Consider the following 26,328-nt stretch of genomic DNA (forward strand, 5'->3'; position numbering starts at 1 on the left):
ATACGGTAACATGAATACATTGACTTGGACACTGATTCGTGTGCTCGGTAGTGTGATAGACTTAATTGACCGACTCATCTACACCAATATGGTTGGATATGATATTATGAAAGAAGTAAAGATATATGAATTGTATGAAACTAATTCAAAACCTCGCTATGTCCTAGCAATGCTGTCACAATATCCCAGTGATAATTGTTATTGTTCACCGCGAGCTGTGCCTCCCACAACATAGCACCACCAAAGTTAGACAATCCTAAATCTCCAACTTGCTGCAAGGCTGAAGCAAAGGTATCCGAGTCAAGATATCCCTCGTCACCATTGGCATCACTGGCGATAGCTCCAATGAAAAGTTTGGCATCACCAATTCCCTCACTCCAGTTTTGGACGGCGTCGATGAACCCAGATTGTGCAACATCACAATCACCGTTGTTATAGAACTGTACCCAGACATAATCGAGTTGTTGGCAGACATCTAGAGGGATTGATTTATCCGGATAGACGCACTGAGGGGCTGCTGTAAGGTAATAAGTCTTGCTCGAGTCTTGAGCAAAGTTAGATCGTAGTCGGGAAACGAAGGTGCTGTAACCAGTAGGGTCTCCAGACTCGTTGTCTGTATGAACATGAACGGTTAGCTTGAAGCCTATAATCTGCGACATATTGAGCAAACAAACCAATATCAAATCCATCAAGTTTCACATCTCCAAATGGTCGTAGCGGATTGATACTCTCATCCGTACCACCACCAAACAAACTCCACAGCATATCGGCAACTTCATTTGCCTGATCATCTCCAGAGAAAGTGACATCGGAGTAACCGACATCTCCACCTAAACTCATAATAACCAATTTTTCAGAAGACTGGCATGCCTGGATAGCATCAACGAGAGACGAACCATCTTGCAAAGAGGTTGCGCCGGCATCCTGTTGTGCTTGCGAGGGACCATCCAGAGTACTCAGACTCAAGGTGGGATAACCACCGTCACCATTAAAGTAGCTAACAAACGCGAGATTCACAATTTGGTAAGAATCGTCGGAACAAACATCGGAAAGAGTGGTGGTGGCATCTTCTGCACCCCAGTATACAGTGAGCTTGTTTGTTGAGTCTCGTTGGTGGATTGTAGGGTATGCCAGAGCTATGGAGGCAAGAGCCCCGGTGTAGGAAATTGTTTGAAGAGAGTACATGGCGTTGAGAAGTTGATATCAATATGTGATAATGAATGCAATTGCAGAGGAGAGAGGAGAGTTTTAAGAAACCTGCTTGACTCAGTGAATAAAAGTATTCACCCTGTGAAGGGGTTATGAGTCAGCTTCATAAAGTGGAAAATAACGAACTTAACATTATCTATACGTATCTATTGTATGTTGCTGATTGATTTCTCGCATGAGACCGAAATGTTGCATTGGGCACGTCATGCGCCTAGAGTTTCAAACTGTCTTCAATTTTTTTATAAACACAAAGTAGAGAGTCCAAGAAGTAAAATTTAATAAAGCTATGTACATTCAAGTCCCTTTATCCAATTTGGTGCCCTGAATTAGGGAGCAGGCGAAGTTATAGCCAGTTTCCATTTCGGGTAAGTGGGCTAGTAGTCACTTGATGTCGTCTCTAATATGTACTTGACTTAATCATTTATGAAATACTTACGTTCAAACATCGTGCCAAGTTTATTGTAAATGGAAATTTACTGCAATCAATTACCATGGGGGTTGAGTCAATGATGGCATTGAGTGATTCACCGTGTCATAAGCCCTGAGTATTGCACATGAGTGTATCTGCCCCTGAAGTACAGATAGTCCCCAATGATGGGACACCAGTCAATAATCTGCATTGATTGTGGAGTGACGATATCTGCAGGAACATTGTGCCAGTCAGAGAACAAATGAGAAGAAGGTGAAAGAATACTTGGAGTATTTACCCCCATGACTGCACTATCACTCCGATTAACCAGTGTTTTATTGTCAGTTGAGCATACTTCAGGACCTAGAACAAATTAAGATTAAGCAGTATTCACTTCCTGAAATGAATCCTCGTGGTTGACCTCGCTCTGCTTAAACTTCCTAGCACTGATCTTCCTCTCAAACAACAAGTCCAATTCCTCAAAAGTCCTTCCCTTCGGCTCCGGCAAGCGAAAATACGTCCATACCAAACATAAAAAGCACGAACCAGCCCAGAAAAATCCAGCTTTTCCCTTCCAGTTCCATGTCGATGGATTGAGCATATATGGCGTTATCACTCCATTTATGATCCCGATCACGTTGTACAAATTTCGTCCAAGGACAATGGTTTTCGTTCGGAGACGACAGGAAGGAATCTCCGCGACAATCGAGAATGCCACGGTGCCCACGGTAATATCGTATAACAAAGTATAGGCTAGTAGTAGAGATCCAATCACCCAACCACTATTAGTCGACTTGTCATCTACAGCGACAAGGCCAATGATCAGTAGTATGATACACATAGAAACTAGTCCGCTGAGGTATAGTGTTCGTCGTCCCCAATGAGTCATGAAGAACCATGATGCAAAGACACCGATAATTGCTACAGCGTAAAGAGCCATCGACATATCAAATGAATACGAAACAGATAGCCCGGCCTGCCGAAAGAAGTATGATGAATACCCCATGAAAGCTGCACCACAGAGATTCTGGATTGCCCATGTCACACAGACAATCTCAGTTCGTCGAAGATCGCTGCCCCGAAAGCAGTCCAAGTAGGAAGTGCCGCTTGTTAGTCTTCGTTCAAGTGCATCAGTATGCACCATCATGGCAATCGTTTGATCAACATCAAATGTCGAATCCGAGATATTGGGCCGTTGACTTGTGAGTCGAAGTAGCGCTTTCTGTGCTTCATCAACTCTATCTTTTCTGACCAACCACCATGGCGATTCTGGGGCAAGACAGATACCAACTATCAATGGAACCGGCCATATCCACTGAAGCGCAAATGGTATACGATATGCCCACTGATCGGAGCGGTTGAGCAAGCCTCTCAGTACTCCAGCGGCAATCAATTGACCAATTCCCCAGCAGACATTCACATAGGTGGTCAGGTAACCTCTAAGAACTACTGGGCAAACTTCCGATGCATATGCTGTGGTCAGTGTTTGGAAGACTCCCCATGGGATTCCCATCAATATCTCCCCAACTTCCAATGTCTCAATGTTGGAGGCAAAAAAAGGAATGAAAATAAAACAAGTCAATGCAGTTAGTGACACGATCATTGTAAACCGATATCCGTAGCGTTCTGATACAATCCCATTGATGAATAGACCGAGTATCTCTCCCACATTTGCACCGTTCGACAAGCCTGATTGCCATGGCGCTGTGATTTGGTAGTCACCGTCTGAGGTCTTGTGTCCGTATCGATTCGCGAATTCAGGAAATGCGTAGAAGCTTTGCATTAGAACAACGTCGTAGCCTTCCATGATAATTGCCGTCGAGAGAAAAATTGACCACCCGATTGCTTTGGGATACAGCCGAATTGCTTGCCACAGTGTCAGATTATGTTCTTTGGCAGTCGCTTGTATAGCATCTACAGCAAGCTGATCGTGATGAAGGCCACCAGTGACCTTCTCCAGTTGTTTACCGGTGCTATCGTCTTTTAACCCCATCCTACGGTAGATATATTGTGTTTTAAGGGGTCCCAAAGATTTGTCGGGTAAAACAGTGGTCGACAATTGCAATCTTCTTCATCAAAAGTCCGAGATCTATATGTTCAGGACACGCGATCCAATTACAGGTCACATAGATCAGCACATCCATATCATCGATCACCAACAAATAATGCGGGGTAGTGATATGACCTATCCATTTAGATGAGGGTTACATCTAGCCTGTGATCTTATTTGCAAGACATAGCATTGGTTCAATTAGAAGAAGCAAATTGCATTCACCAGAAACAAAAGGTGCCAGTTAACAATGTCATCCCGTGACACTATTGGGTACTCCAATATTTGTGCTATCAACTTATGTACACTAGCTGAGATCGCTTATTTGTACACAACCTCGATAATGCTTCGGAGAGATATGGGATTCTCTGAGACCACCCGGACATCGAAACGCTCGTCAGCCTTTTTGACCACTGCGTGCCATTCTTCTAAAGTTCGCTCGACAGCATTGGCAAACGTAATCATCTGAAGATCAGTGGCAGCAAGCATGCGCATAGCTGCCGGAGGCAAGGGGTACTTGCCCTCGGCGTCAAGGCTAGGAAAGACAGACTCGAACATTACGAGACGACTGCCAGATTTCAAGTGGGGTGCGATATTCTCCAAAATTTTGATCACATATTTGTCAGGCCAATCATGAAAAATCTGCTTCACGACATAGACGTCGGCCTTGACTGGCTGAGGAGTGAAGAAGTCGTGAGGTTGGAAGAGGACTCTCTCCGATAGTTCTTGAGGAAGCAAGGCGCGGAAAGAAGGCTCAAGCTCAGGGCGATCTTGAACAACAAGTGACAGTTTAGGGAATGCTTTAGCCAGAACGAAGGCATCATGACCACTGGATCCGCCCATCTATTAAATTAAACGGTGTCAGTACCAGGAAGCATCGACTTTGAACTTGGACATTGAAAACTCACATCAATGACCTTTGCCTCGCCGAGACTCGCCCAGTCATAATTATCCCTCAAATATTCATTCACGGCGACCCCAGAAGCAGCAGCGGCAGCCTGCATAGCTTCCGCAAAGCGTTTCTCCCTATATCCCTCTGGTTTGCCTTCTGGCTGTCGCTTAAGGTAGTCCCAGTACGATTGCAGTTCACCGGTCTTGTCAACATCGGCAACGCCCCAGCCGGACTCGTTTATCTCCTGGCTCAGAGCAGGGTTTCCAAGACTGAATCTCCTCAGGGCTTCTGGGAAATAGTAGTTCGAGATGCGAATTTCTTCGGCGTTGTGACCTATCATACTGCGCATCGGGGGGGTTCTCAATATATACGCCGATGTGGCAGTGTGCTTAACTGAATCCCGGCCGACGGGGGCAAACAGACGCATAGTGAATGCGTATCTTAATATGCGACGTACCACCTCCTCTGGCAACTTAGTCCGTTCCACGATTTCGCTATAAGTAGCAGAGCCGCCAGTGGGGACGGCCGAAAAGAAATCGAATTGGTTGAGAACGTCCATTACCATGGTGTCATGGTTATTCTATATCAGTCAGCAAATCCTAACCCAATCGTACTTCGTAGAAACCTAACTAACAAAAACAGGGTGCAACAAGCTGTAACTTTCAGGGCCCATAGCTAAATGCAGCAAATCTGTCGCCGCGTCCAAGAGCTGCAGGCGGGCGAATTGGACCTCCGGTACCGCCGGGTATTTATCTAGGCCATTCTCTGTGAATGATGGAGCAGGAAGCTTATGTTCATCGATATAGGATGAAATGGCGCTTGTTGCTTGAGTGATGGCAGCAGCTAGGCTGGCAAGGGTTGGACCTGACCCTGCCATTTTGACTGGAAAGCCTAGGTAGGTTCAAAAAGTTGGTTGATGGTAACAAGATTCAATGTTGATTGGTGGTTGAATTGGGAATAATACAATGGCTCCGGAGGGTTCTTGGATATCTTTATATATTTTACAAGAGTTGCCCAATTCTGCAAATTCTACACCAGTGTTTTTATGGACTGCTTTGTTCATCTCAGCCTTGCCACGATCTGACCACTTAGTTGAGCCATGTGGGCACGGTGAGAAGTTGGAATGGTAACAATGGCGTTTCAACCGTCTAGGGCTGAAGAAAGCTGAAGCAAATTAAAAAACAAGCGAGTCAGTGCACACCTACCATACCTAACTATATCTCACTAGTCGGTTGCAATCCCCCTCACTTGGAATCGGCGATTATCAGATTGGCTAAGTGGATTGTGTCCAGTTACCAACATGACAACTGTCGCTGGATATATTCACTATCTACAAGGGACCAATAGGATCTTAGTTAGATGTAGTACCGGTGTTTGTTGTCATCCGCAGGTCTTACGAAAATAAAGATAGATTGATATCCAAAATGTCACTGATTTGTCTCGGCCAACTGCGTAGATATCTGGTTACGGAGTATATTGCGACGTACCCACTACCTACAGTAACTCGTTTCTCATGATTTTATGCGATCTATCAGCTAGCTACAACTACTTGGAAGTCACTTGACCCCGTTTCGCCTACCTGGTGGTATTTATCATAGGTAACGTATCAGCCTTACACCGTCTGCACTACCAAGAATCTTTGTTCAATGTCCGCAGGTGTTGTTCTGTACTACGGAGCGGACTAAATCCGGATTTCGTTACAAAAATTCAAAAATGCCAAACTTCAAAAACGTATGGGCGTGCGGGGTATGAGAGAGATAAGCCTCTGCTAAAGCTCTTGGAAGCTGCCTGGCCCGGCATCCCCGGCAAGTGGGCACGGATTCCACGGAAGGGCGTGGACCAGGGGCTGGGCTGGATCTGCTATGAAAAGCGACTCTATCGCCGACTCATGTCCTCCCCCCGGTCATCCCTGCCCGGTGGGAATGGCTAGAGTCAATCGGTCTGGATCTATGCGAAGGCTAACTCGTTCACTTCCGCGCGTCCCGATACGAAACCAGGGCAAATCAAACAGTTCGCTCACATTATACCGGGACAATCATTGGCTAGGCCTTGTGCACGGGGGAGTCCCTGTATCAATGCTACGTTGTTTCCCCCAGTTTAGTCAGAATGGTATCTCTCGTCGCTGCGTAAATTCGCAATTACTAAGGTTCTCTACTCCGCACGCCTGCTGTGCTACCTATCCCCCACCTGAAATAAGAGATCATACCGGCTGCCTTGTTCCCGCATTGACAGCCGCGCGCCCTCCTCCTCAATTGATGATTCGGCTTGAGGCAGATTCAGCCGGCCTCTCGGCGTTGGCACCGACTGGTGCTTCCGCCATGAGCAAACTGATATTTAGTTGGCGCGGATTTGGAAGCATGGGTCCTCTTCCAGGGCTCAGCGGGTGAGTGTGTGGCAATTGGCCGCGGCGGAAGTCCCGAATGCCATTATGAAGACGTCGTCGATGTATCGATACCAATGGCGAACACGTCCGGGCATTCGGCTCGTATCTGCTTGACGAGATCCGCCTTAAAGAAGCTCCCAGCTGCACATTGCAAGTGACTTGTAGCTTGTCGCATCTTATCAAGTTCAATATTACATATCATAATTTACACAATCATGGGAGAGAGTGTGAAAACTAGTAACTGGAAATCCGACCCAAGTACGCTTCGGAGGGAGGCACGACATCATCGTAGTCACGCCTTCCAACCCCTTTTATGCATCTATTCGCCAAGAGCACAATGAGTATAACCGCCGAACCGAGCCGCTCGTTATTGTCTTGCCGAAGAGCATTGATCAGCTCCGACAGGCAGTAGTCTACTGTCTTGGACACAAACCCGCGATTCCGATGACGATTCGAGGCGGTGGACACGACTCCTACGGCCGCACAGTTGTGTCGACTGCTGCTCAATGTGACTTAAGATTTCTCAAATGGATCAAAGTTCTCGAGAGCAAGCCTTCCTCGACCACAACAGACAAAGTTGTCGCGCTTGGTCCGGGAATTACAGCCATAGAGCTGCATCGAGCGCTCGATGGCGCCGGGCTCAGCACACCGACGGTTGGGTAGGGAGTGTTGGCATGGTAGGATGGTCTTGCGGTGGTGGTTACGGCCTGTCTTCTGGTACATGGGGGATGGTCGCGGCCAACATACTAGGTGCAAAGGTAATGCAAGCTGACGGTCATATCATCGACACTCGAGATAATCCGGAGCTGTTGTGGGCTATGCGTGGCACTGGACAGGGAAACTTTGGCGGCGTAGTTGAACTGCGACTCAGAGCTCGTCCCACACCTCGGTACATTGCTGGGATTCTGGTATTTTCTCTGGAGCATGCTGTCCAAGTGCTCTCGGGCTTCCAGTCCCTAGTGGACCAAGGACTACCGACTAGCTTTGGCGGAGAGATGATCATCAACGCGACCGACGAACTTGGCCCAGCCATCAACATATTTTTCACTTGGATATGTGATAGCCACTCAGATTCCCATGCAGCTGAGGGGATGGAATTCAAGGGAAAGCTCCTGCAGACGCTTCAAGTGGCTCCCTTGGTGGACACAGTTGGCGACAGTATATTTACTCCATTACAACAGCTGACAGCGTTGTAAACTGATTTTATTTTCAACAGCATCGATCTTTGTTTTTCACGAGACACTCTCTCAACGCATTCAAGAGTACTAGAAAGGCTACTGGGAAATGACATCTCTGACACTGGCCCATCTCACCCCAGAGGTGATTTGAGATCATCATGCAGAACGGGATGGGAGTGCTTCTTTATAAAACAACATGAAAGGAGCATTAATTTATAGTTAAGTCCCTAGATTGTTTTTTGCTGTACTATCTATCTACTTGATCCTTGCTATTCTGTGTCCAGTTGCCCTGCAGAATGCCCCAGTCGCCTTCACTCCAGACGGAGTTTTAACTCTCCAGTATTTAATCTTCCACAGTCATCGGAGTGATCTTTGACAAACTCACGCCAGTACAAGCTTCCCACAAGGAGCGGCTTGGGACCATCCTAAACCCCTGGCCTGGAGCGTAGTGCTGTGTCAGTCCCCAACGTGTCCTCACGGCCTTGGGCTTGCGTTCGACATAGTTGACATGCACATTGGTGAGGAACTGCGTCGTATCCATTTTCGAAATGGGATCGAAGCATTGTGCCTTGACTTCTTCCAAGCTATCATGACGTTGCTATTGAGGTCGAAGACGCAGTCGGCTACGAAGCTCGACTCGAATAACGCGGCATCTGCTGTGTTGAACCCCCACAGACAGCGGTACATGGCGTCAGCAATTGCCTCGCGGTCGCCTACAGCGGGGGCGAGCTTTGGCAAAATCGATAGTAGGTCCATTTTAGGCAAACAAGTGCAACTCTACCAGGCCGAGAAGTGTAACACCCCAAAAAGGTGTCACGTCTTGATACATCTTCGGTCCGGCCAAGGGCAATATTCCTCCTAGGATAGATCCGAAAACGGTATTTGACGAGAGTGCAGAAGATGCATAGATGCCATAAGATCCTGCCACTTGTATCACACATTAGTCAAGAAATGCCAGTAAGGACGAGACGCATACAATAATTCGAGCTGTAGATAAAGCATAGCGTATTTCCAAAATCAAAATGAGCTCCAAAAGCAATCGGCAGCAGCCAGTGAATATTTGCAGGCACGCAAGTCCAGGCAAACACGAGCTGCCCTATCGGGGTACATATCGCACTAAGGCTCAAGATGGACCCTGCGGCTTCATTCCCGCCGCGAAAGGCCGGTTGAAGCCAATCAAATGCAAGCTTGCCAGCTTACATGGATACAAACCAGATGAGAATCATCTGTGGCTGGTTTTGTATTGGCTCAAACATGACCCATGGGTCTCGTCGACAGCGGGAGTGGCCGTGTTTGCCGTTCATGGTCTGTCTTCCTTTGAGCCTTTGATATTAAGATGCTTTTTATTTCCAACATGTCAAACGAGGCTTGCAACAATTTGTCTCGACCTAATTAGAAAGAGCGACCCAACTGTTTGGACTCATCCCCCTTTACTAAACTCACTCTTTCCCAGTCTGGCCAAACCAAACTAAATTCTTACTGCTGAACGACGAAATGTAAATTCCAAGACACGCATGAGACGATGCCCAGCGTGTTTCTAGAAGCCCTCTCCAAGAAAACCAAAGATATCAAAAATGGCGCTCAACTGGCCCATTTTATAGTTTAAACTGTGGGGTAGGAAAATAATTAGATGTGGGATGGTCAAAATGTGCGCTACTTACTATTAAAACCCTTCTCGCTCGAGAGCAACGACATTTGCAAGTCTCATTCACCACGATGTCCACCAATGAATCCCGTTGTCCCGAACTGTTAGATAATCCGGATATCCAGGAGCAGTCAAATGAGGCAGTCAATCAGAAGCTCTACATTATGGCCCCCAGATTTACCCCTCATGATAGATCACAAATTACGTCGACCATACACAAAATCAGCTCACCAGAATGTCTATAAGAACCCGGCTTTGGAACATCATGTAGACGGAGAGAGAGAGAACTAAACAGATACAATCTTGCTAGTCACTTCTTCCTTTCTTATACTTGTAAAATACATTCAGGGTTAGCCGGGAGTAAACCCGCCAATCCGACACGAACCCTATGTCCACGCGCCACAAGGTCTCCATACCAACACAGCCATCATTTTGCATGGTCGAGGGAGCAGTGGACCCGAATTTGCGGAAGACTTTTTATTTTCACAGACGCTTGACGGCAAAGGTCTAGCATCTCGCCTTCCCGGTTGGCGCTGGGTGTTCCCTACTTCATGCACTAGATGGAGCACTAGGTTCGAGGAGGACATCCATTCGTGGTTTGATGCATACTCTCAGACCGATATCAACGAACGATCGGATTTACAATTACCCGGGTTGAGAGAGTCGGTGGTAGACATCCTCGAAGTCATTGAAAGGGAGACTGGACTGCTCGATGGAAGAGCTAGTCGTATTTATCTAGGTGGGATCAGTCAAGGGATGGCCACCGCTTCATGGACATTGTTATGCCGTACTGCAATAGGTCAACATCAAGAGCCAATAGGCGGATTCCTGGGCTTCTGTGGCTGGATACCATTCGCGAATCGAATGGAATACCTTGACGAGAAGCTGTTTAATCATCATTCATCGGAGTCTGGGCTTCCTTTTGGAGAAGTCAAGGAATTGCTTATTGAAATGTTTCCCAACATAGGAAGTCTGCACCCCCGAAGGACGTGCACAACGAACAGTTTATCATATCAACGCCTATATTTTTAAGTCACGGCACAGACGACGTTTGGGTGCCGGTCGAACTTGGGCGACAAACCGCCGAGATTTTCAAAAGATCGCGGATCATGTAGAATGGAATGAGTTTACAGGCGCGGAGGAAGACGGTCACTGGATAAAGGAGCCTGAAGGCTTTGATCAGATTATAAATTTTATTCAGAAGCAATGAGTCAACTTCAAAGGGGGGCTAAAAGAGATTCCAGATGATGATGGGTGGAAAATTAGAATAATACGTTTACTGCCTGGAAAGGTCCGTATACCCTATATACCTAGGTACTACAACTCAAGATCATTCGTCTCCCCGGCTCACGGGTCTTCCAAAGCTCGGGTATAACAATCATGACTGCACACATACTTAGTTTAGCATCTTGTTTATTAATGCTTAGACCTTTCAGTCTTACGCGGACGTCGCTCCCAAAGCCCAAGACTTGAAAACAAAGCCGCTGCAGAGAACACTGCCAAAACAATGTTTTGTTGGTTGAAACCTTCCGCAAAAGCAACGCGCACCTCACTCTGCTGAGTTGGTGAGAGAGATTTAATTGCCCCAAGAGAGTTAGATATTGCCTCTAGCTCCTGTGGATCAAGCGTTGTAGACAGTCTGCTCGTCACATGGTCATTGAGGACTGTGGCACTAGATACAAAATTAGTGGATGTTGGGTCCATCTCTGATGAAAACTTTTCTTACCTGATTGCAAGACCAAAAGTTCCAGAAAGAACGCGAATCTGAGTCAATGCGCCCATAGTCACCGCTACATTCATGATGTTAGCAGGATCCAAATATTGCTCAGAAATTCGTTGCCCGAGGGTGAAGACTAACGTAAATCCCTTTCGTCCGCAACGAGCGGCGCAAGAGTGAGGATTGTACTTAGAGTTAGCCCAAACCCAATACCCATGATTGCTTCGAAACCGTACTGCTGAGATGGGAATTTCAAAGTATCTGTGGGCAGTGAACAAGTCAATCCCATACCGATGATCTGAGTCACTGCTCCCGCCATGACGAGATAGACTGGGGGTACTTTTCCATTCGATGTCAGTAGGCCAGAAGCTACCGTGGCTAACGGAGAAGTGAGTAGAAGAGGTAAAAGTGTGATGCCGGCGTGTTGGGAGCTAAATGCGTATACTGCTTGAGCCCTCTGCGGTATGTTTATAACCACGGAGGTGAATGGAAATCCAAGAAAGAATGATGCACTTTGACGAATGCACTATCAGCTATTCTTCCAATCAAAGAACGTCGGTATTTTTGGAACGTACGCAAACATGGATGCCGTTATTCGACTTTTAAGAATTTGTGGTGGAAAGATCGGTTCTGAGAAATGATCTTGTCTTTTCTGTAACCACATTTCCCATATAATAAATGAAAAGAATATGGCAAATCCAAAGATCAGAGTGACTATGATCGTGATACTATTCCACCCATACTGAATTCCGGCACTTTCAAAAGCAAAGACAAGCAAAATAGAGGCAGCGAGCAGCAGGGCTACACCGATATAGTCGATGCGTCGCAAATTCTTTAAAGACAGCTTTTGTTGACTAGTTTCTTTGGTGGATAGTTGTGAACCTGGGTTTGACGTTGATGGTAGGGTAAAGATGATAACTGCACTGGCCAAAAAGCCTGCAGGGGCACTGCTCATCAATAAGAAGATTAGCACCACCATCATAAGGACAGAAAAACCAAGTCATAAGATATACTTGAATAGAAATACCCATTTCCACTGTCCACTCTCTGTTATTGCGCCTCCCATCAAAGGTCCTACAACACTCGCCAACGCAAATACCGTTGAGATCAATGCAATGTATTTGGGCATCTGCCCCGGTGGAATGATCGTTGGTGCTATCACAAGAGTCATGGAATAAATCCCAGAGGCTCCAAAGCCCTGAAAGGCGCGAAATACTATACTTGATAGTTGTCAGGTGTTTCCATAAAAAACTAATATTGAGATACTGCAACTCTTACAGCTCAACAATGTTGCTGGATATCCCACACAGGATTGAAAATAGACTGAAGCTCGCTAGCCCGACTATGAACATCGTTTTGCGTCCTAGGATATCACTAAGTTTTGCATATATTGTAAGAAATCCTTCCAATTATCAGCTTTATTCCATAGTCAACATTTCAAGACAGTTAACACACCCGTATATGTCAACAAGTACGATGTCACTATCCAGTCGCGTTTATCAAAGCCACTCAGTGCGTTGGTAATCGAGACCAATGAGGTACTGACAATTGTTGTTTCTACTGTTGAGAGGAAAAGCGCTATCCACATCCTATATCGTCAACCTATTAGTATCCCGTCTATCTGTCATATAATGGGACCAGCGTTCTTACCCAGCAGTAAGAACATGAAGCCTCCATCCTGAAAGATATATCTTCGGCTGCTCCTCGTTTTCAATAAATTTTGACTGTACCTCCTTATTTTGGCTTGGTGCTTTTACTGCTGGAAGTTTTGCTTCTTCTAGTTCCATCTCTCGGGTTGCGGTAAATGTATTGAACCTTGGAAATTGATATCGATGGACGTCAACGAAATGCTAAAGAGACATCGCACGCTCAGCATAAATTGATAATATGTTAACCAAGGCAAAATTTTAGGAAAATTCTTTATCTGTGATCACAACACACCTGTAACTTATATATAAACTAGGTAATAAGGGGCATTTTGGGAAAGCTCCCAATTAGGCAATCGATGCGGTCACGTGATCCTTGTTCGTTATTAGAGGGTCGGTACAATTTACCAGTAAAAGCGCTCTAAACATTAGTAAGAGCTAAGTCAAGTCTAGAATTTAGGTAAACTTTCATCTTCAGCCTAACTGGATTAACACCGTATACACAAAATTATCACGGACAACCATTCTTACTTCCTACGAGGGATGCAATCCTGTCTCGGTACTCCCTTTCTCTGTCGCTATGCAGGTCCTGATACTGGGACAACAAGAGAAAAATCCGCAACTTATACCTACACGTGAAAAATAAATAAAAGATGCATATGGACCGAAAAAGAGAACAGCATGCGTAAACGATGTGATAGGACTCCATGATCCAGTCACTCAGGATCAATGATAGGTATACCCGCTAGGTACTACGCTGGAATTAATGTTGGCTATCATTTCCGAGTTTATTTTTGCATTTGTCATACATATTGTCGTGTCTCGTAAATAGACAACCAGGCCTCGATTTAAAAAGCATTTCTAGGAGTAAGTAACGTCTCTTGCTGCACCCTAACCCTATCCGCGTTTTCTGGGGTAGTTCAATGATCTGACCTACAAAGATACCCAATATCACCAGTATCAAGGGTCTACTAACAAAATAGAGGCTTGATACGATGCTTTTGTTTCTACATGTTCATAGGTCGGCGAAATAACGGAGAGACATCCCAGATTGAGCCGGCTTAGGCCATGGTCCGGTGACAATGTGACGTCGTGTCAAATGGCTTAGGCTACTTCTGATTGCTCAAGAATGGAAGTACATACTATACAATTGGAATTGTAAGACAGTCATCCGGAAAAGTCGGATGTCTTCGTACCATAAGAGGGTAGTATTACATATTCGGCTGCTACAGTATATGCTTGAATGGTGAAATGCCTAGTTCTTCTCGATACGTATGGTACTGAAAATAATCCAAGAAGTGTCTAATCTCTGTATTTATATCCCCAAGGCCTTCAATCAGCGCTAGGGTAAAGAAAACCGGACCTGTATGCAAGTTTACACCAAAGCAATGTTGTTACAGCAGACCCTGTCTATCGTCAGCGCTAAGAGCCTCAGTCAGCCTTAGAGTGAGTTGGGGTTGCATTACTTCCTTCATAGACTGAGCTCATCGCTTGAAGCCCGGGCAAACTGGTGTTTTTGAGGTTTCTTGTTTCAATTTTACGGTCTTTTCAGGACATCAATTCCATAACGATGACTCTAGGATTGAAGATAGATGTAGTGTGAAGAGTATATCTAAGTTGCCTTACTACCAGAGATTAGTTCAGATCACGAAGAGTAATAACGTATAAAATGGTCCTTATTCATCTATTTCGTTTTGAATGTTTCATACATCGCCTGTCTACAAAAGTCCAAAATGACATCCCTCCTGTCAACTACGGCTGCGTTTCTTGTGACTGCGAGCATAGCAGCAGCAGCAGCGAATGGAACAGGCAAAAGAGGTCTTGTATATAATAACAACAACGTTTACGGGGATGCGACCTACGCAAATGACTTCTTTGCTATTTCTTCCCAAGTGACCTGGGCGTATGACTGGGGCTATCCTTCACACAATCTTTCATTAGTTTTTGAGTTGTGAGTACCAAGCGCGAATTCAACTATGCGATTCTAAAAAGTATTTAACATAAATGTATAGTGTCCCTATGCTTTGGGGATTACCCTCCGGCGACGCTCCAGATTGGACGGATGCAGTACAAATGGCTGGCACAGTGAACATCCTCGGTTTCAATGAGCCAGACCTCACATACTCCGGCTCTTCCAACCTCCTCCCTGCGGCCGCTGCTCAACGCTACATAACCTATATGGAGAGGTTGAGAAGCACCGTCCGCATCGGTGTCCCCAATGTCCTCTGGAACAACTACGACAGCACATCGTCCGGCGGCGACTACAGCTCCCGAGTATGGACAAGTTATTTCATGGGTAACTGCACTGACTGCCACTTCGACTTTGCATGCATTCACTGGTACCAGGACTGCGAACCTGGAAACAGTGAATCTGGTGCCGATTGGTTCACTAGTAATGTCACCGATGCTTATAATACATTGCAGCTGCCCCTATGGATCACGGAGTTTCAGTGCTATGGAAATGATGATCAGCAGGTGAGTTTCTTGCAAAGTGTGATGCCTTGGTTGGATACTCAGGATTATGTTGAGAGATATGCTTACTTTGGGGTTTTCCCTGATTATTTGCTCGATGATGCAGGCGATGCGCTCAGCGCGGCGGGACACGCATACATATCATCATAATCCTCTATACTCGGGTATGAGGGCAGAGTTGATTGGAGGAAAGTATTGATGACTAAAATCAGGCAACAAAATCTACCTGTCAAACCGCCTCTACGATTGAAGCATTGCGCAGATACGATGCTAATGAGGAGGCAAGAAACATAGATGGCCAAACTTATGGCGATATCGTGGATTGTGCGCGTCTTAATGCCGAGATTTGGTTTATTCCGGTTGATGATCCATACATCTATCGCTAAATGGGAGGGTTTATATTAAGACGATTTCATACGAGCTCCTAAGTGATAGTTGCAGCATCATGTATACACCAACAACATTACAACTTTTGACTATGCATCCAAAATCGAATATTTTCTGAATTATATGAGAAGGTAAAAAACAGAAGCTTGGCTATCGCTCCGCGTCGCTAATTCAGGAATAACAAGAGACTTGTATAATATGTTTTAACGAATAGCTAAGCCATTTAGCTGTGCTGTAAGACAGAGCCTGAAAATCAATCGGAAAGATTAGCATGTTCGAGACATAGCAACGCGGCTTCTGATTGGAAATGCTTACGTCCGTAGTAGTTCCAACCAACATATGTCATGTCATGGGGATTTAAATATTTTGGACCCTGCTTGAATGTAGTAGAGAGAGCTGTAAACCGGAATGGAGGCCTAATCAAGCAGTTGAAAAGCAGGTTTCATTTGAGTTGATCTGTCATATTCCGACCTTTTTAATTTATAAATATACTTATTTCGATAGTATGAATGATATACGGCTATAAGTTGAAACGCGCATCTATCGGATTAGAAATATTTTATCCAAAATCAAGCTCGTACAACCACCCACGCTTGCGCATCAGTACACCATAATGCCCGGCTTGTTTTCAGTGCTTCGGCGTCATTCACTTTTGACTGCCACCGCATTCATAATTACAGCACTGTCCATACCGGCTTATCAAGACTATCGATCTTTCATCTCTTACGGCCCCGGTGGTCCTCCTCACAATGCCCTTGGCTGGTTCTTTTCTAGATTTATCGCTACACCTTTTGGACAGGATATGCTCGGGACTGGGGTATATGAGCCAAAAGTCCTGACGGGCAAGAATAAATCTTATCTTACCATTGCAAATGATCAACTTCCTCAACGCTATGGGAAGAGACCCGTTGTGGGTGCGCATGCTGTTCCACAAAGACAAATAAGTCAGATCTCTGCGGGCGATGTTCAAAACGTTTTGTCTTCGATCGACCCAAAATATCGTCGCGAATATCGTCACGAATATCGGCTAATCAGAGAGGGGGAAAACAGGATTTCGTAGCAGCTTTCTACATCTTAGCCAGCAAAAACCCCCACATAATCAAAGTGGCACCCTCAAACGCTGAGAAACATAGCGATGCCATGTGGCTACTCGATACGATCCATCACGCACGCGAGGCAGTTCAAACAGGAGGCGAGATCGCTCATATCCATGAAACAGGCGACCATTCTCTTCACGTTGTACTTTCTCCGGCGGATGCCAAAGAGGTCATTGAGGCCGGCTGGGATCAGCGTCATGCCTTTGCCGGATGGAGACCCTTGGGAGGTAGGCTTGAAAACGTCATTAATATGCGGCCACATATCTACTTATATATACTCCGAGGACATCAGACGAGGTTGATATAATCCTGGAAATTGTCAAGGCTGCTTTGCGTTATACGAGTATGGGTGCGGAGGTGGTTTCCTAGACGTTTGCGAGTCATAATCACCATCATTCATGTATAATAAGCATTTCGTATTACCAAGAGACAAAAATGAGAACTTCTTCTCACCTTTGCATCTTAATCAATGGTGAATATTGTCAATCTCAAGCAAGGACAAGTAGATATCGGCGAGATAGCCCGAATATCTGCGGGGAAATGACGACATGTAGATAACGGTGAAGACCGAAGGGATAATTAGAGAAAAGTGAGTCGATGACTGTGTTTGGATTTTGTTAACCAGACTTTAAAATTGTTCACGTGTGAGAAGATATCAAAGCAATTGAACAGAAGAGAATTGAGAAAATTGGTGTAGATTGAGTTGCACGTCCAGCTCAACGGACTATATAGCCTGCGGATATCATTTCATTCGCCAGGGGTTTGGCTCTTTCAGCAGGTATCGAAGAACATTGTATACATTAACCCAGTGCTATCAACTAATACTTGTTTAAAGGAGGGCTGGGGTCAATAACTGGCAGAATATTGCTACCACAAGGACCCCGCCGTGCTACTCCGTACGCACCATTCGAGGCAAAACGTCGCGTCAAACTGCTCGAAACCAGGTATGGAGGCATAACAACCAATCTAGACATACAAACCTATGAATGGGACGTTATTTCACCCCATGCTGTGACATCTACTTCCACCGCACTCTGTAAGTGTTTTGTGTCCCTGTCAGACACCAAGGTTGAAAGGTTAGACTCCACAAAGACTTCTCTATTTACTATCTGATCTTCGAACTACCATTAATATAGATTAGTTTCGTACTGAGTTTCCTGCTCAGCAGGACTATCGGATTCTCTCAGTCACTATCTCTCAATTCCATAGGACAAGAATGGGTCTCAGCATACACGCTCAAACGTATGAATAACAATGTGGAGTTGCAACACTGATTTTATTCGAAATTTCTCCAGTTTAGGACGTTATATTGATCGTGCTGGTGTTTAAACTTAGCAGCTTAAACATTATGAAATATGATGAGAGGCTAGAAAAGCCATCTTGTTGCAGGTTGTGTGAAACTTGGCAAGCACACGGGTTGAGATATTTCCAGCTCTCGGCTATGTCCTGTTAGTCCAATCGAAATGATGACGTCTACCACCATTCAAGTTAACGGGCATTCCTGTGCAAATACAGCTCGTTTTACTTTGTCCTGCTACTGGCCTCTGCTATGCTATACCAATATCGCTTTCCACAGTGATTGCATCACTATATAGGCGTCAAAACGTCCTTATTGCCGCAGATGAAAATGGACGGTTCCAAAGGAAAAAAGAGGAGGGAGATTTGCGAGTATACAGTATCAGTCCTGATTGTTTTGTTATCTTGTCCAGACCTTATCGATGACCTTATCGCAGGTTGGAGTTTGCTCTGTTTTGTAATCGTTCCTGGTTACAAATACACAGGTGATATTACGGACGTATCATGCGATGTTATGCAATTTCCGTGCAATACCCACATCTTATTATTTGTCTGACCTTGAGATTCTCCGCCGATCCACACAGATGAAGATAACCCAGAACCCAGGTTGACTCGCCTGTGTTTACCTATTCTTGTCTTATCAGGCTGACACCAATTTCCATTTACGTACCTTCATGTCGGTTACACGTGTAAGTTACAGCCTCAGTGGGTCCCGTAACTTACCCCACGTTAGTTTATTTGTTTTCTATTACTTTGACCGTACTGTATTTTATTATGTTTGGATGCTATTACAATCTACAGAAGTTCATCTGTTCTGGCATTAATCCCAGTAGAATAAAAAAAAGTCGTACTAGGTGATGTTGAATAAGCGTCAACAACGTTCGGGAAGCTTCATCTGTGTCAAAACAATTGCCTTTGAAAATGCAGAACATACAAACCATGGCATCTGATCTACCAGCTCTCTTTCAACGGTATTCAAAGCAGGCGCCGGTATCGCCTTGGAAGCTTGCCTATTGGCTAGGTCTCCCATATATCGCATACAGATTCAATCGCTACTTGAGTTATCGGGCGCTGAATAACGGTGTTACAGACACTTTCGACTGGCAAAACGAGATCATCCTCATTACAGGAGGTTCCAATGGAATTGGAGCAGCATGTGCGCAAATGCTCGCCTCGAAAGGAACTCAAGTGGTCGTCCTAGATGTTTTGCCGTTGACTTATGAAGCTCGTGAGATAAATTCCTGCTAGCACACTTTTGCTCGTCAGTCTAGCTAACTGAATTCCCAAGCTAAAAATCTGCACTACTATCGATGCGACCTGACAAACTTCGATGAGGTCGAGTCGGTTGCAGTCACTGTAACTCGGTTTGTTGATCTATTCCCTTGACATGTGTAGGGCATTTCATATGCATGAACTCCCTGACCAGCTCTGAATTTAGGGAAGTCGGTGCACCTACGTGTGTCGTAGCAAATGCTGGGATATGTCGTGGCAAGCCATTGCTTGAGGCCACCAAACGGGATATCGAACTGTAAGTGAAACTTTTCTCATCATTAACGGTGACTCCCTCTGATGTTGATATCTCCAGGACTTTCGGTGTTAATAGCCTCGGTCTTTTATGGACGATCAAAACATTTTTACCTCCCCTTGCTGAGAAGAACCACGGCCACTTCGTGATAGTTGCCTCTCAAACTGGGCATCTTGCAACGGCCGGAGTAGTAGACTATGCAGCCACCAAAGCTGCTGCTCTGGCGATCTACGAAGGTCTTCAAACCGAACTTCGACATGTCTACAAGGCCCCTGCAGTGCGCATATCATGCGTATCACCGTCTGCAGTGAGCACCAAAATGTTTACAGGCATTAAATTGCCCCCTTCACTGCAGCCCTTGCAACCTTTAGATGTTGGCTCTGCCATTGCCGAGATTCTGTGGAGTGGTCGAGCGCAGAACATCATGTTGCCAGCTTCGGCTTACATCTCACCAATTACCCGGGCACTTCCGGACTGGCTTCGGATCGGACTGCAAGAGTTTGGCAAGGATGTCATGACAGATCTGAATCCTCATGATCCATTAGATTAATTTCTACACAATAGGAGCTATGCTATGTTCAATTTCCTGTTAGAAATGATTGTCAAGTCTTCTTCGATTCGAGTTATAGCTAGGGATATATTTTAGTTGAATATATCTGATACGATATGACACAGCATTGGATTCTACTATCACTATATAACTCTGAATATATTTTCATTTAGTATCAAACTGGTCTATCGATGTGTTTGTGGGAGACATTAAACCAGGATTGGCTGTAGTCGTACCCTAAGCCCGTCCTTGGGCCGGGAAGTCAGCCCTGTCTCAATTACCAACTCCGACGTGGTATCCTCCAGTTCCATTTCAAATGTTCCAACGAGAGCAGCAAGTAGACACGCAAACTCTCCACGAGCGAATCCTTGTCCAATACATGATCGCGGCCCTAGAATGCAAATGAGTCTTTATTCAAGAGAATATACATTGTTTATGAGAAGTTTTCTTACCATGTAAAAACGTCATGAACGAAAAGTTGGTCAAACCTCCTCCACTGTTAGCCTGGTTTGGCTTCATCCATCTATCGGGATCGAATGCAAAAGCATTTTCACCCCAAAGTTCCTTTGAAATGTTGAGCGCACGCATTGAAATCGCTATCACCGTGCCTTTTGGAATGTGTTGATCTAAGATCGATGTATCCTTCACAGCAACCCGTCTTGTCAGACCAGCTGGTGGGTAGACACGAAAGAGCTCATTACAAACGGCGTGAAGATAGGGTAAACTATCTATCAACTCTGCGGTGATTGGGACCGTATTTGCCCCGCGCATTGTTCCAACAGGGAGCGTTGCGCGCACTTCTTCCCGGAGTCTCTGTTGTACGTGTGGATATAGACACAGTGCATATATCGCCCATGTCATTGATGTAGCAGTCGTCTCATGTCCCGCAGCGAGAAACGTCAAAAGATGATTTTCCAACATGTTATCTGTGAAGTTACCAGAATCGAGAGCCACGGAGAGAATATCCCTCCTGACCGATCTATCGACGCTGTCTTTAGAATCTTGCACCTTTTCATCGCGTTTATCCTTAATCAAACGGCGAGACACGTCAGTCAAGACTTCAGTAGCGGCGCCAATACTATCGCTTCGTTTAATATTTAGGAGATTTATTATTTGTTGTTTGGCAATAAACATCAGAATCCTGAATAGTCCCTTTGGCGGCTTCTGCTCGAAGACCCCTCGATATGCTCTAACGATTTCATTATCAGGGTTGTGCAGCGTGTCAAACTCCCGACCAAGGCCTGCAGCTCCTAGGATGTCCAAAGTTGTACGAGCAAGCCAGTCTGCGACATCAAAGACCTGGCTAGATTGTCCGGAGCGCTTAATATTCTGCTCCAGCTCGGCAGCCAATGAGGTGGATTTCTCCCAGAAGATTGGGTAAAGATCCTTAACGTGTCGGTGCAGGAATGCTGGCATCAATAACTTTCGTTGTTTCTTTTATGTCGTTTAGCTTTGCTGTCGATATACCTGCATGATTGGAGAGCAAAGACATACTTTATGTTCTTCACCTTCCGCAATAATCAGACCAATTCCGAGTATTCTCCCCAATCCCTGTCGTAGTTTGTACGGTTTGGAAAAGTCATAATTTTTCTGAACTAGTACCTCCGATAATGCTTTCGGACTCGTCACGAACAGGACCTCTTTGTTGAACATCATACGATATCGGATGAGACCATCGTTGGGCACCTCATTGATCCATTCCTGGAGAGGCATACCAGATCGCTCATTAGGAACGAGCTTTACATGTCCGTTGAGAAGTGTACCTCCCTAGATTCGCAGAAAAATTATTACCCATTATTTTGCGTTTGTGGCGGAATTTTGCTTACCTTGGGCTCTGGCAGATGTCGCAATGGACTAAACCAAAACGGCCGCAGGTAGATTTTCCAAAAGACGAGAACGACTATCGAAGATAGAATGGTAACGCTGGTGATTGATAATGCAGCTCTCATGGGGACCATCAAAATCACCACAATGGCCAGCAAAGCCCAGCTCACCACCGCACGTTTTGTGGTGGTCATGATGGATGAGTTGATGACCTCAAGGTTTGAAGAATATTGCGATTGTGCGTTTCTGTGATGGGACACTTCAAACTTCAATCGAGCTATCCGATCATACGGTCATAGTGTCTTCCTACCGTCGTACACAATCTTCACGTGCTGGCAATATTTCGCTCAAAATTCGTCTCGCCTCGCGAATGTTTTGCTATGAAACAATATTGTAACAATACGTAGTCATCTTTCAATACGCTTAGTATATTACGAGATACAAACATCGTTTTTACATACGAACAGATCTCGACTCGTTACAACCTAATTTTAACGCCTATCCTCGACTGAGAGGCGTAAGCTGTTCCCGGACATTATTCCCTCTTGTGGAGTGTTACATCGCGTGGAAACATGAGTTCGTCTTTCTTCAGTAACGTGACAACTTGCAGAAGATCCTGCTTAGAGCTTATCGTACATACTGGCAAGGTTTTTACGATACGTGATTGCATTTTTCCGGGAAGTATCATGACTCGAATGTGGAAAGTGGCTAAATGCCAAGGTTGACGAAGCAATACACATCGGCGAATTATCACGAGGATGGAGAGGATTAGGTTCAATGACGTGCCAAGCTGTGTGTTCCCCTCCGCACATATTCGAAATCTCGTTCTTAATTAGACAGTCCGGATCTATTCCAACTTTGTTTAATCATTACAGCTTGCTGCCTGAACTTAATTATATAATTAGCTACGTAGTACGGAGTAACTAACTAACTAATTAACTTATATATAGTTAGTTAACTAACTAACTACTATGTAGTAGTCTCATAATCAGTGAAGGGGGACGAAAATGGCCCGTGTCAGTAGTGCTTACGGAGTCGGCAGGGTGAACGGGGTAAAGGATTCAGTTGGGGCAAGTAAGTTGAATTCGGGTTATAGCCGAGGGAGATATAACTCCATGTCTAGTTGAAACTTGAAACAGCTAGTACTGAACTATCGAATAAAACACACTGCATATCTCCGCTCTGATATACAAATAGGGACGGAGTAGAGTTCGGTGCAACAAAAAGAACCATTTCAGAATAGACGAAATCGAATCCTGAATTCGCCGACATGACCACAACCCAGGTATCATAACCGTAGGATCAACCTCGTAACGGATGTGTTGAACATATACCGTAATATTTCAAGTCTTTGTAGCCCTGGAGGTAATATGGACCTTTAGTGGGATTTTCTCCCATGAGGTGTAAATATACTGATCCTTGGGCCAGTTGGCGCACTCAGGAGTCAGTTCAAAGTCGAAATTGAACAGCACCTTAGCGAGAATGAGTCTCATTTCAATATTTGCCAAGCTAAAAGATGAAAGTTGAGTTAGTATATCGTCGGCGACCAGTATATTCTGAAAAATGAAAAAAAAAAAAAGGAGAGAAGAAGAAAGGGGGAAAAAAGTCAGGGAGACATGAGGAAAATAAAACATCTACGAACTTTCGACCAATACAGTTCCGTGGACCGAAAGAAAATGGTTGTAATGCCTCACGGCGATCGTTCTTGTACGGTCCTTCTTCATCTAACCACCGTTCAGGTAGGTAAATTTCGGGGTCCTTGAAGTTATATGGAGAGCGGAACACAGCGTATTGAGCCATGCCCATGGATGTCTATGAGAAGTGTCAGCAAATCATCAACGTCTTTCGTCAAAATTTCTACGATAGCGAATCGATCAAGGGCGCACGTACATTACCAGGAAGCCACTGGCCAAGAATATTAGCACCCTCGGGAGGAGTAATACGAGGATGACTGCCTGCAGCGGGAGGATACAAGCGGAAAGACTCATCAATGACAGCATTGATATATTTGAGCTGACTGATACGAGCAATGTTGATTTGATCGCTCGACTCAAATGAACCGCGAACTTCATCAAGGAGCTTCTGCATCACCCGTGGGTGCGTGCACAAATAGTAGATTGTACCCGACAGAATCGTGGCGGTGGTTTCGCTGCCCGCAATGACCATCAAGTTGGCATTTGCTACCAGGTCCGGTAAGGTGAGATGACCTTTCTCTTCAGCTTGAAGTAAGTGACTCATAAAGTCAATGTAGTCTGGGTGATGAGTCTTGCGTCTCTTCACCTTCTCTTCAACAAGACCGATATGCCATTTGCGACGTTCAACGATTCTCTTGGGCATAATGGCTAGAATAATTGAGCGAATATCAATGAATCGTTGCAATGTACGGATGTAGTGGACATAAACGATGGCGTTGAAAATCATGGACATCCAAGGGTGGTAGTCATTGTTCTTGAGGCAGTCAAATGGTTCATAGAATGCGAGATGGCCGATGATATCGAATGTTACATACTATAATTCGGTAGTTAGTTTTGGGTAGCTTCTAATTTTGGTAGAATAGTATAAAAAAGACGAGGCTACTTACGTTAAACCATCGAACAATATCTACAGGCTCCTCTTTGTCCGCTACTTCTTGCAAGCGACTGACTAGAAGATCGATGTAGTGCAACAAGACTGGTTCTTGTCCCTTGAGGACTTTGTCTGAGAAGGCATTGGACAACAACTTTCTCAAACTACCGTGCGTTTTACGATCGGCATTGATGATAGTGGGATGAGATTTGTCCGCGTCGGTATTTTCACCAGGATCTTTGCGATTTTCAGGGAGACCGTTACGGAACCCATAAATCTCCTTCCAGGCATCAGCACCCGTGAAAGAGAGCTCGGTGGGAGCTATGCGGATAATTTCGCCATATTTGAGATGCAACTCGTGAACGATAAATGGGAAACGACCACTCAGTTGCTGCTTCATCCACCAAAGACGGGTGGCGGCTGCGAGTTTGGGACCGGGGTACTTTGATAGTGGGTGAAAGTAGATTCTGTATATCACAATACCAACTACGTATGAAACGAACTGAATATTTGTTGGCGATGAGAAAGAATAAAGTGAATAGCGGCACTGGGATTCTAACTTACAGCGCCAGACAGCAAGGCTGCTACCTGTCCAATGGAGAGAGCAGACAGACTGATCCTCGGAGCCATGTTGATATTGATATCACAACGAAACAGTGGTTAAGGGCAAAGTTTCAAGTCAACAAGCAAGAGTTGGACTTTGTCAAAACCCTCAAAGTTTATTTTGTTCAGGCACATACCCTCTTTATTGCAAGTCACTCCTGAAATTTCTTGGTTGGACATTGCTTCTAGGGTTTCCGATAGCGGCTCAAGCTGCACATAGAGACTTTCTGGTTCCTAAGAGCAAATACAGTCCGTCTCAGATATAACGTGTATTACAACTAGTCCACGTGTATCAGTTCGAGACATGAAAGAAATTATGCATTCGAAACGCCACAGTAATGGTGAAGAATTCAAATGTGATATATTTCTCAAAATATCAATTGATAAAAGCGGGCTAACTGAAGAATATGTTCAAGACGCTTATGGTTTACATAGTTCAGCTGATACTATTCAGATAAGACAACCCAATAGCTGTCAGATATATTGCATCTATTTCCAGATTTCATGTAAGACACTTGGGTGGATATTACATGCATGTAATTAATTACTAGTGTAATATATTGTGTATTTACAAAAATATGGCCCCCTGATGTCCCCGTCTCTCGTATTGTATGGATGGACGGGAGAGTTGACATTAGGGCTGTGTGGATTGACCTCGCCTCTTGTACTCACTACAACATGATGATGACCTCAAGTGGCGGATTCAGCTGGCCCAGTGTACTCCGTGTATATGATGATAACTTGTAAATAATGGTATGCTGATAATCCACAGCGGATATTTTATCATTTAGTGAGCGGATTTCGAGTCATGGGCAATACCGGTACCACTAGTGTAATTGATCTATTATGCGTTTTGATACCCGATATGGCTACTATGGGA

The 26,328-nt window shown here is 45.0% G+C and overlaps 11 protein-coding genes across 11 annotated transcripts; 4 read left to right on the plus strand and 7 right to left on the minus strand.

The window, feature by feature from the left end:
* Positions 1 to 140: 140 nt before the first annotated feature.
* On the minus strand, positions 141 to 1,185 carry EYB26_009313 (uncharacterized protein; the record flags this gene model as incomplete). The annotated part of the gene is made up of 2 exons (XM_054268563.1): positions 141 to 613; positions 675 to 1,185. 2 exons carry the CDS (start codon positions 1,183 to 1,185, stop codon positions 141 to 143), a joined length of 984 nt encoding a protein of 327 aa, XP_054124538.1.
* Positions 1,186 to 1,997: 812 nt separating this feature from the next.
* EYB26_009314 (uncharacterized protein) lies at positions 1,998 to 3,611 on the minus strand (the record flags this gene model as incomplete). Its single annotated transcript, XM_054268564.1, has 1 exon — positions 1,998 to 3,611. The coding sequence occupies one exon, from the start codon at positions 3,609 to 3,611 to the stop codon at positions 1,998 to 2,000; it is 1,614 nt and encodes a 537-aa protein (XP_054124539.1).
* A 378-nt stretch (positions 3,612 to 3,989) lies between these two features.
* EYB26_009315 (uncharacterized protein) lies at positions 3,990 to 5,437 on the minus strand (the record flags this gene model as incomplete). Its single annotated transcript, XM_054268565.1, has 3 exons — positions 3,990 to 4,511; positions 4,577 to 5,140; positions 5,195 to 5,437. 3 exons carry the CDS (start codon positions 5,435 to 5,437, stop codon positions 3,990 to 3,992), a joined length of 1,329 nt encoding a protein of 442 aa, XP_054124540.1.
* A 2,033-nt stretch (positions 5,438 to 7,470) lies between these two features.
* Positions 7,471 to 8,139, plus strand: EYB26_009316 (uncharacterized protein; the record flags this gene model as incomplete). The annotated part of the gene is made up of 1 exon (XM_054268566.1): positions 7,471 to 8,139. The coding sequence occupies one exon, from the start codon at positions 7,471 to 7,473 to the stop codon at positions 8,137 to 8,139; it is 669 nt and encodes a 222-aa protein (XP_054124541.1).
* A 739-nt stretch (positions 8,140 to 8,878) lies between these two features.
* On the minus strand, positions 8,879 to 9,425 carry EYB26_009317 (uncharacterized protein; the record flags this gene model as incomplete). Its single annotated transcript, XM_054268567.1, has 3 exons — positions 8,879 to 9,048; positions 9,098 to 9,108; positions 9,334 to 9,425. 3 exons carry the CDS (start codon positions 9,423 to 9,425, stop codon positions 8,879 to 8,881), a joined length of 273 nt encoding a protein of 90 aa, XP_054124542.1.
* Positions 9,426 to 11,182: 1,757 nt separating this feature from the next.
* EYB26_009318 (uncharacterized protein) lies at positions 11,183 to 13,270 on the minus strand (the record flags this gene model as incomplete). Its single annotated transcript, XM_054268568.1, has 7 exons — positions 11,183 to 11,438; positions 11,493 to 11,556; positions 11,625 to 11,995; positions 12,059 to 12,430; positions 12,497 to 12,698; positions 12,939 to 13,072; positions 13,134 to 13,270. The coding sequence occupies 7 exons, from the start codon at positions 13,268 to 13,270 to the stop codon at positions 11,183 to 11,185; spliced, it is 1,536 nt and encodes a 511-aa protein (XP_054124543.1).
* Positions 13,271 to 14,862: 1,592 nt separating this feature from the next.
* On the plus strand, positions 14,863 to 15,751 carry EYB26_009319 (uncharacterized protein; the record flags this gene model as incomplete). The annotated part of the gene is made up of 2 exons (XM_054268569.1): positions 14,863 to 15,080; positions 15,142 to 15,751. The coding sequence occupies 2 exons, from the start codon at positions 14,863 to 14,865 to the stop codon at positions 15,749 to 15,751; spliced, it is 828 nt and encodes a 275-aa protein (XP_054124544.1).
* An 850-nt stretch (positions 15,752 to 16,601) lies between these two features.
* EYB26_009320 (uncharacterized protein) lies at positions 16,602 to 17,454 on the plus strand (the record flags this gene model as incomplete). Its single annotated transcript, XM_054268570.1, has 3 exons — positions 16,602 to 16,898; positions 17,039 to 17,312; positions 17,378 to 17,454. 3 exons carry the CDS (start codon positions 16,602 to 16,604, stop codon positions 17,452 to 17,454), a joined length of 648 nt encoding a protein of 215 aa, XP_054124545.1.
* A 1,866-nt stretch (positions 17,455 to 19,320) lies between these two features.
* On the plus strand, positions 19,321 to 20,456 carry EYB26_009321 (uncharacterized protein; the record flags this gene model as incomplete). Its single annotated transcript, XM_054268571.1, has 4 exons — positions 19,321 to 19,609; positions 19,670 to 19,745; positions 19,820 to 19,909; positions 19,967 to 20,456. The coding sequence occupies 4 exons, from the start codon at positions 19,321 to 19,323 to the stop codon at positions 20,454 to 20,456; spliced, it is 945 nt and encodes a 314-aa protein (XP_054124546.1).
* A 209-nt stretch (positions 20,457 to 20,665) lies between these two features.
* EYB26_009322 (uncharacterized protein) lies at positions 20,666 to 22,474 on the minus strand (the record flags this gene model as incomplete). Its single annotated transcript, XM_054268572.1, has 4 exons — positions 20,666 to 20,847; positions 20,909 to 21,890; positions 21,951 to 22,223; positions 22,283 to 22,474. The coding sequence occupies 4 exons, from the start codon at positions 22,472 to 22,474 to the stop codon at positions 20,666 to 20,668; spliced, it is 1,629 nt and encodes a 542-aa protein (XP_054124547.1).
* Positions 22,475 to 23,623: 1,149 nt separating this feature from the next.
* EYB26_009323 (uncharacterized protein) lies at positions 23,624 to 25,475 on the minus strand (the record flags this gene model as incomplete). The annotated part of the gene is made up of 5 exons (XM_054268573.1): positions 23,624 to 23,789; positions 23,923 to 24,092; positions 24,171 to 24,788; positions 24,862 to 25,347; positions 25,410 to 25,475. The coding sequence occupies 5 exons, from the start codon at positions 25,473 to 25,475 to the stop codon at positions 23,624 to 23,626; spliced, it is 1,506 nt and encodes a 501-aa protein (XP_054124548.1).
* Positions 25,476 to 26,328: the final 853 nt, after the last annotated feature.

This window comes from Talaromyces marneffei, chromosome 7 (assembly GCF_009556855.1).
Source record: "Talaromyces marneffei chromosome 7, complete sequence".
Taxonomy (NCBI): Eukaryota; Fungi; Ascomycota; class Eurotiomycetes; order Eurotiales; family Trichocomaceae; genus Talaromyces; species Talaromyces marneffei.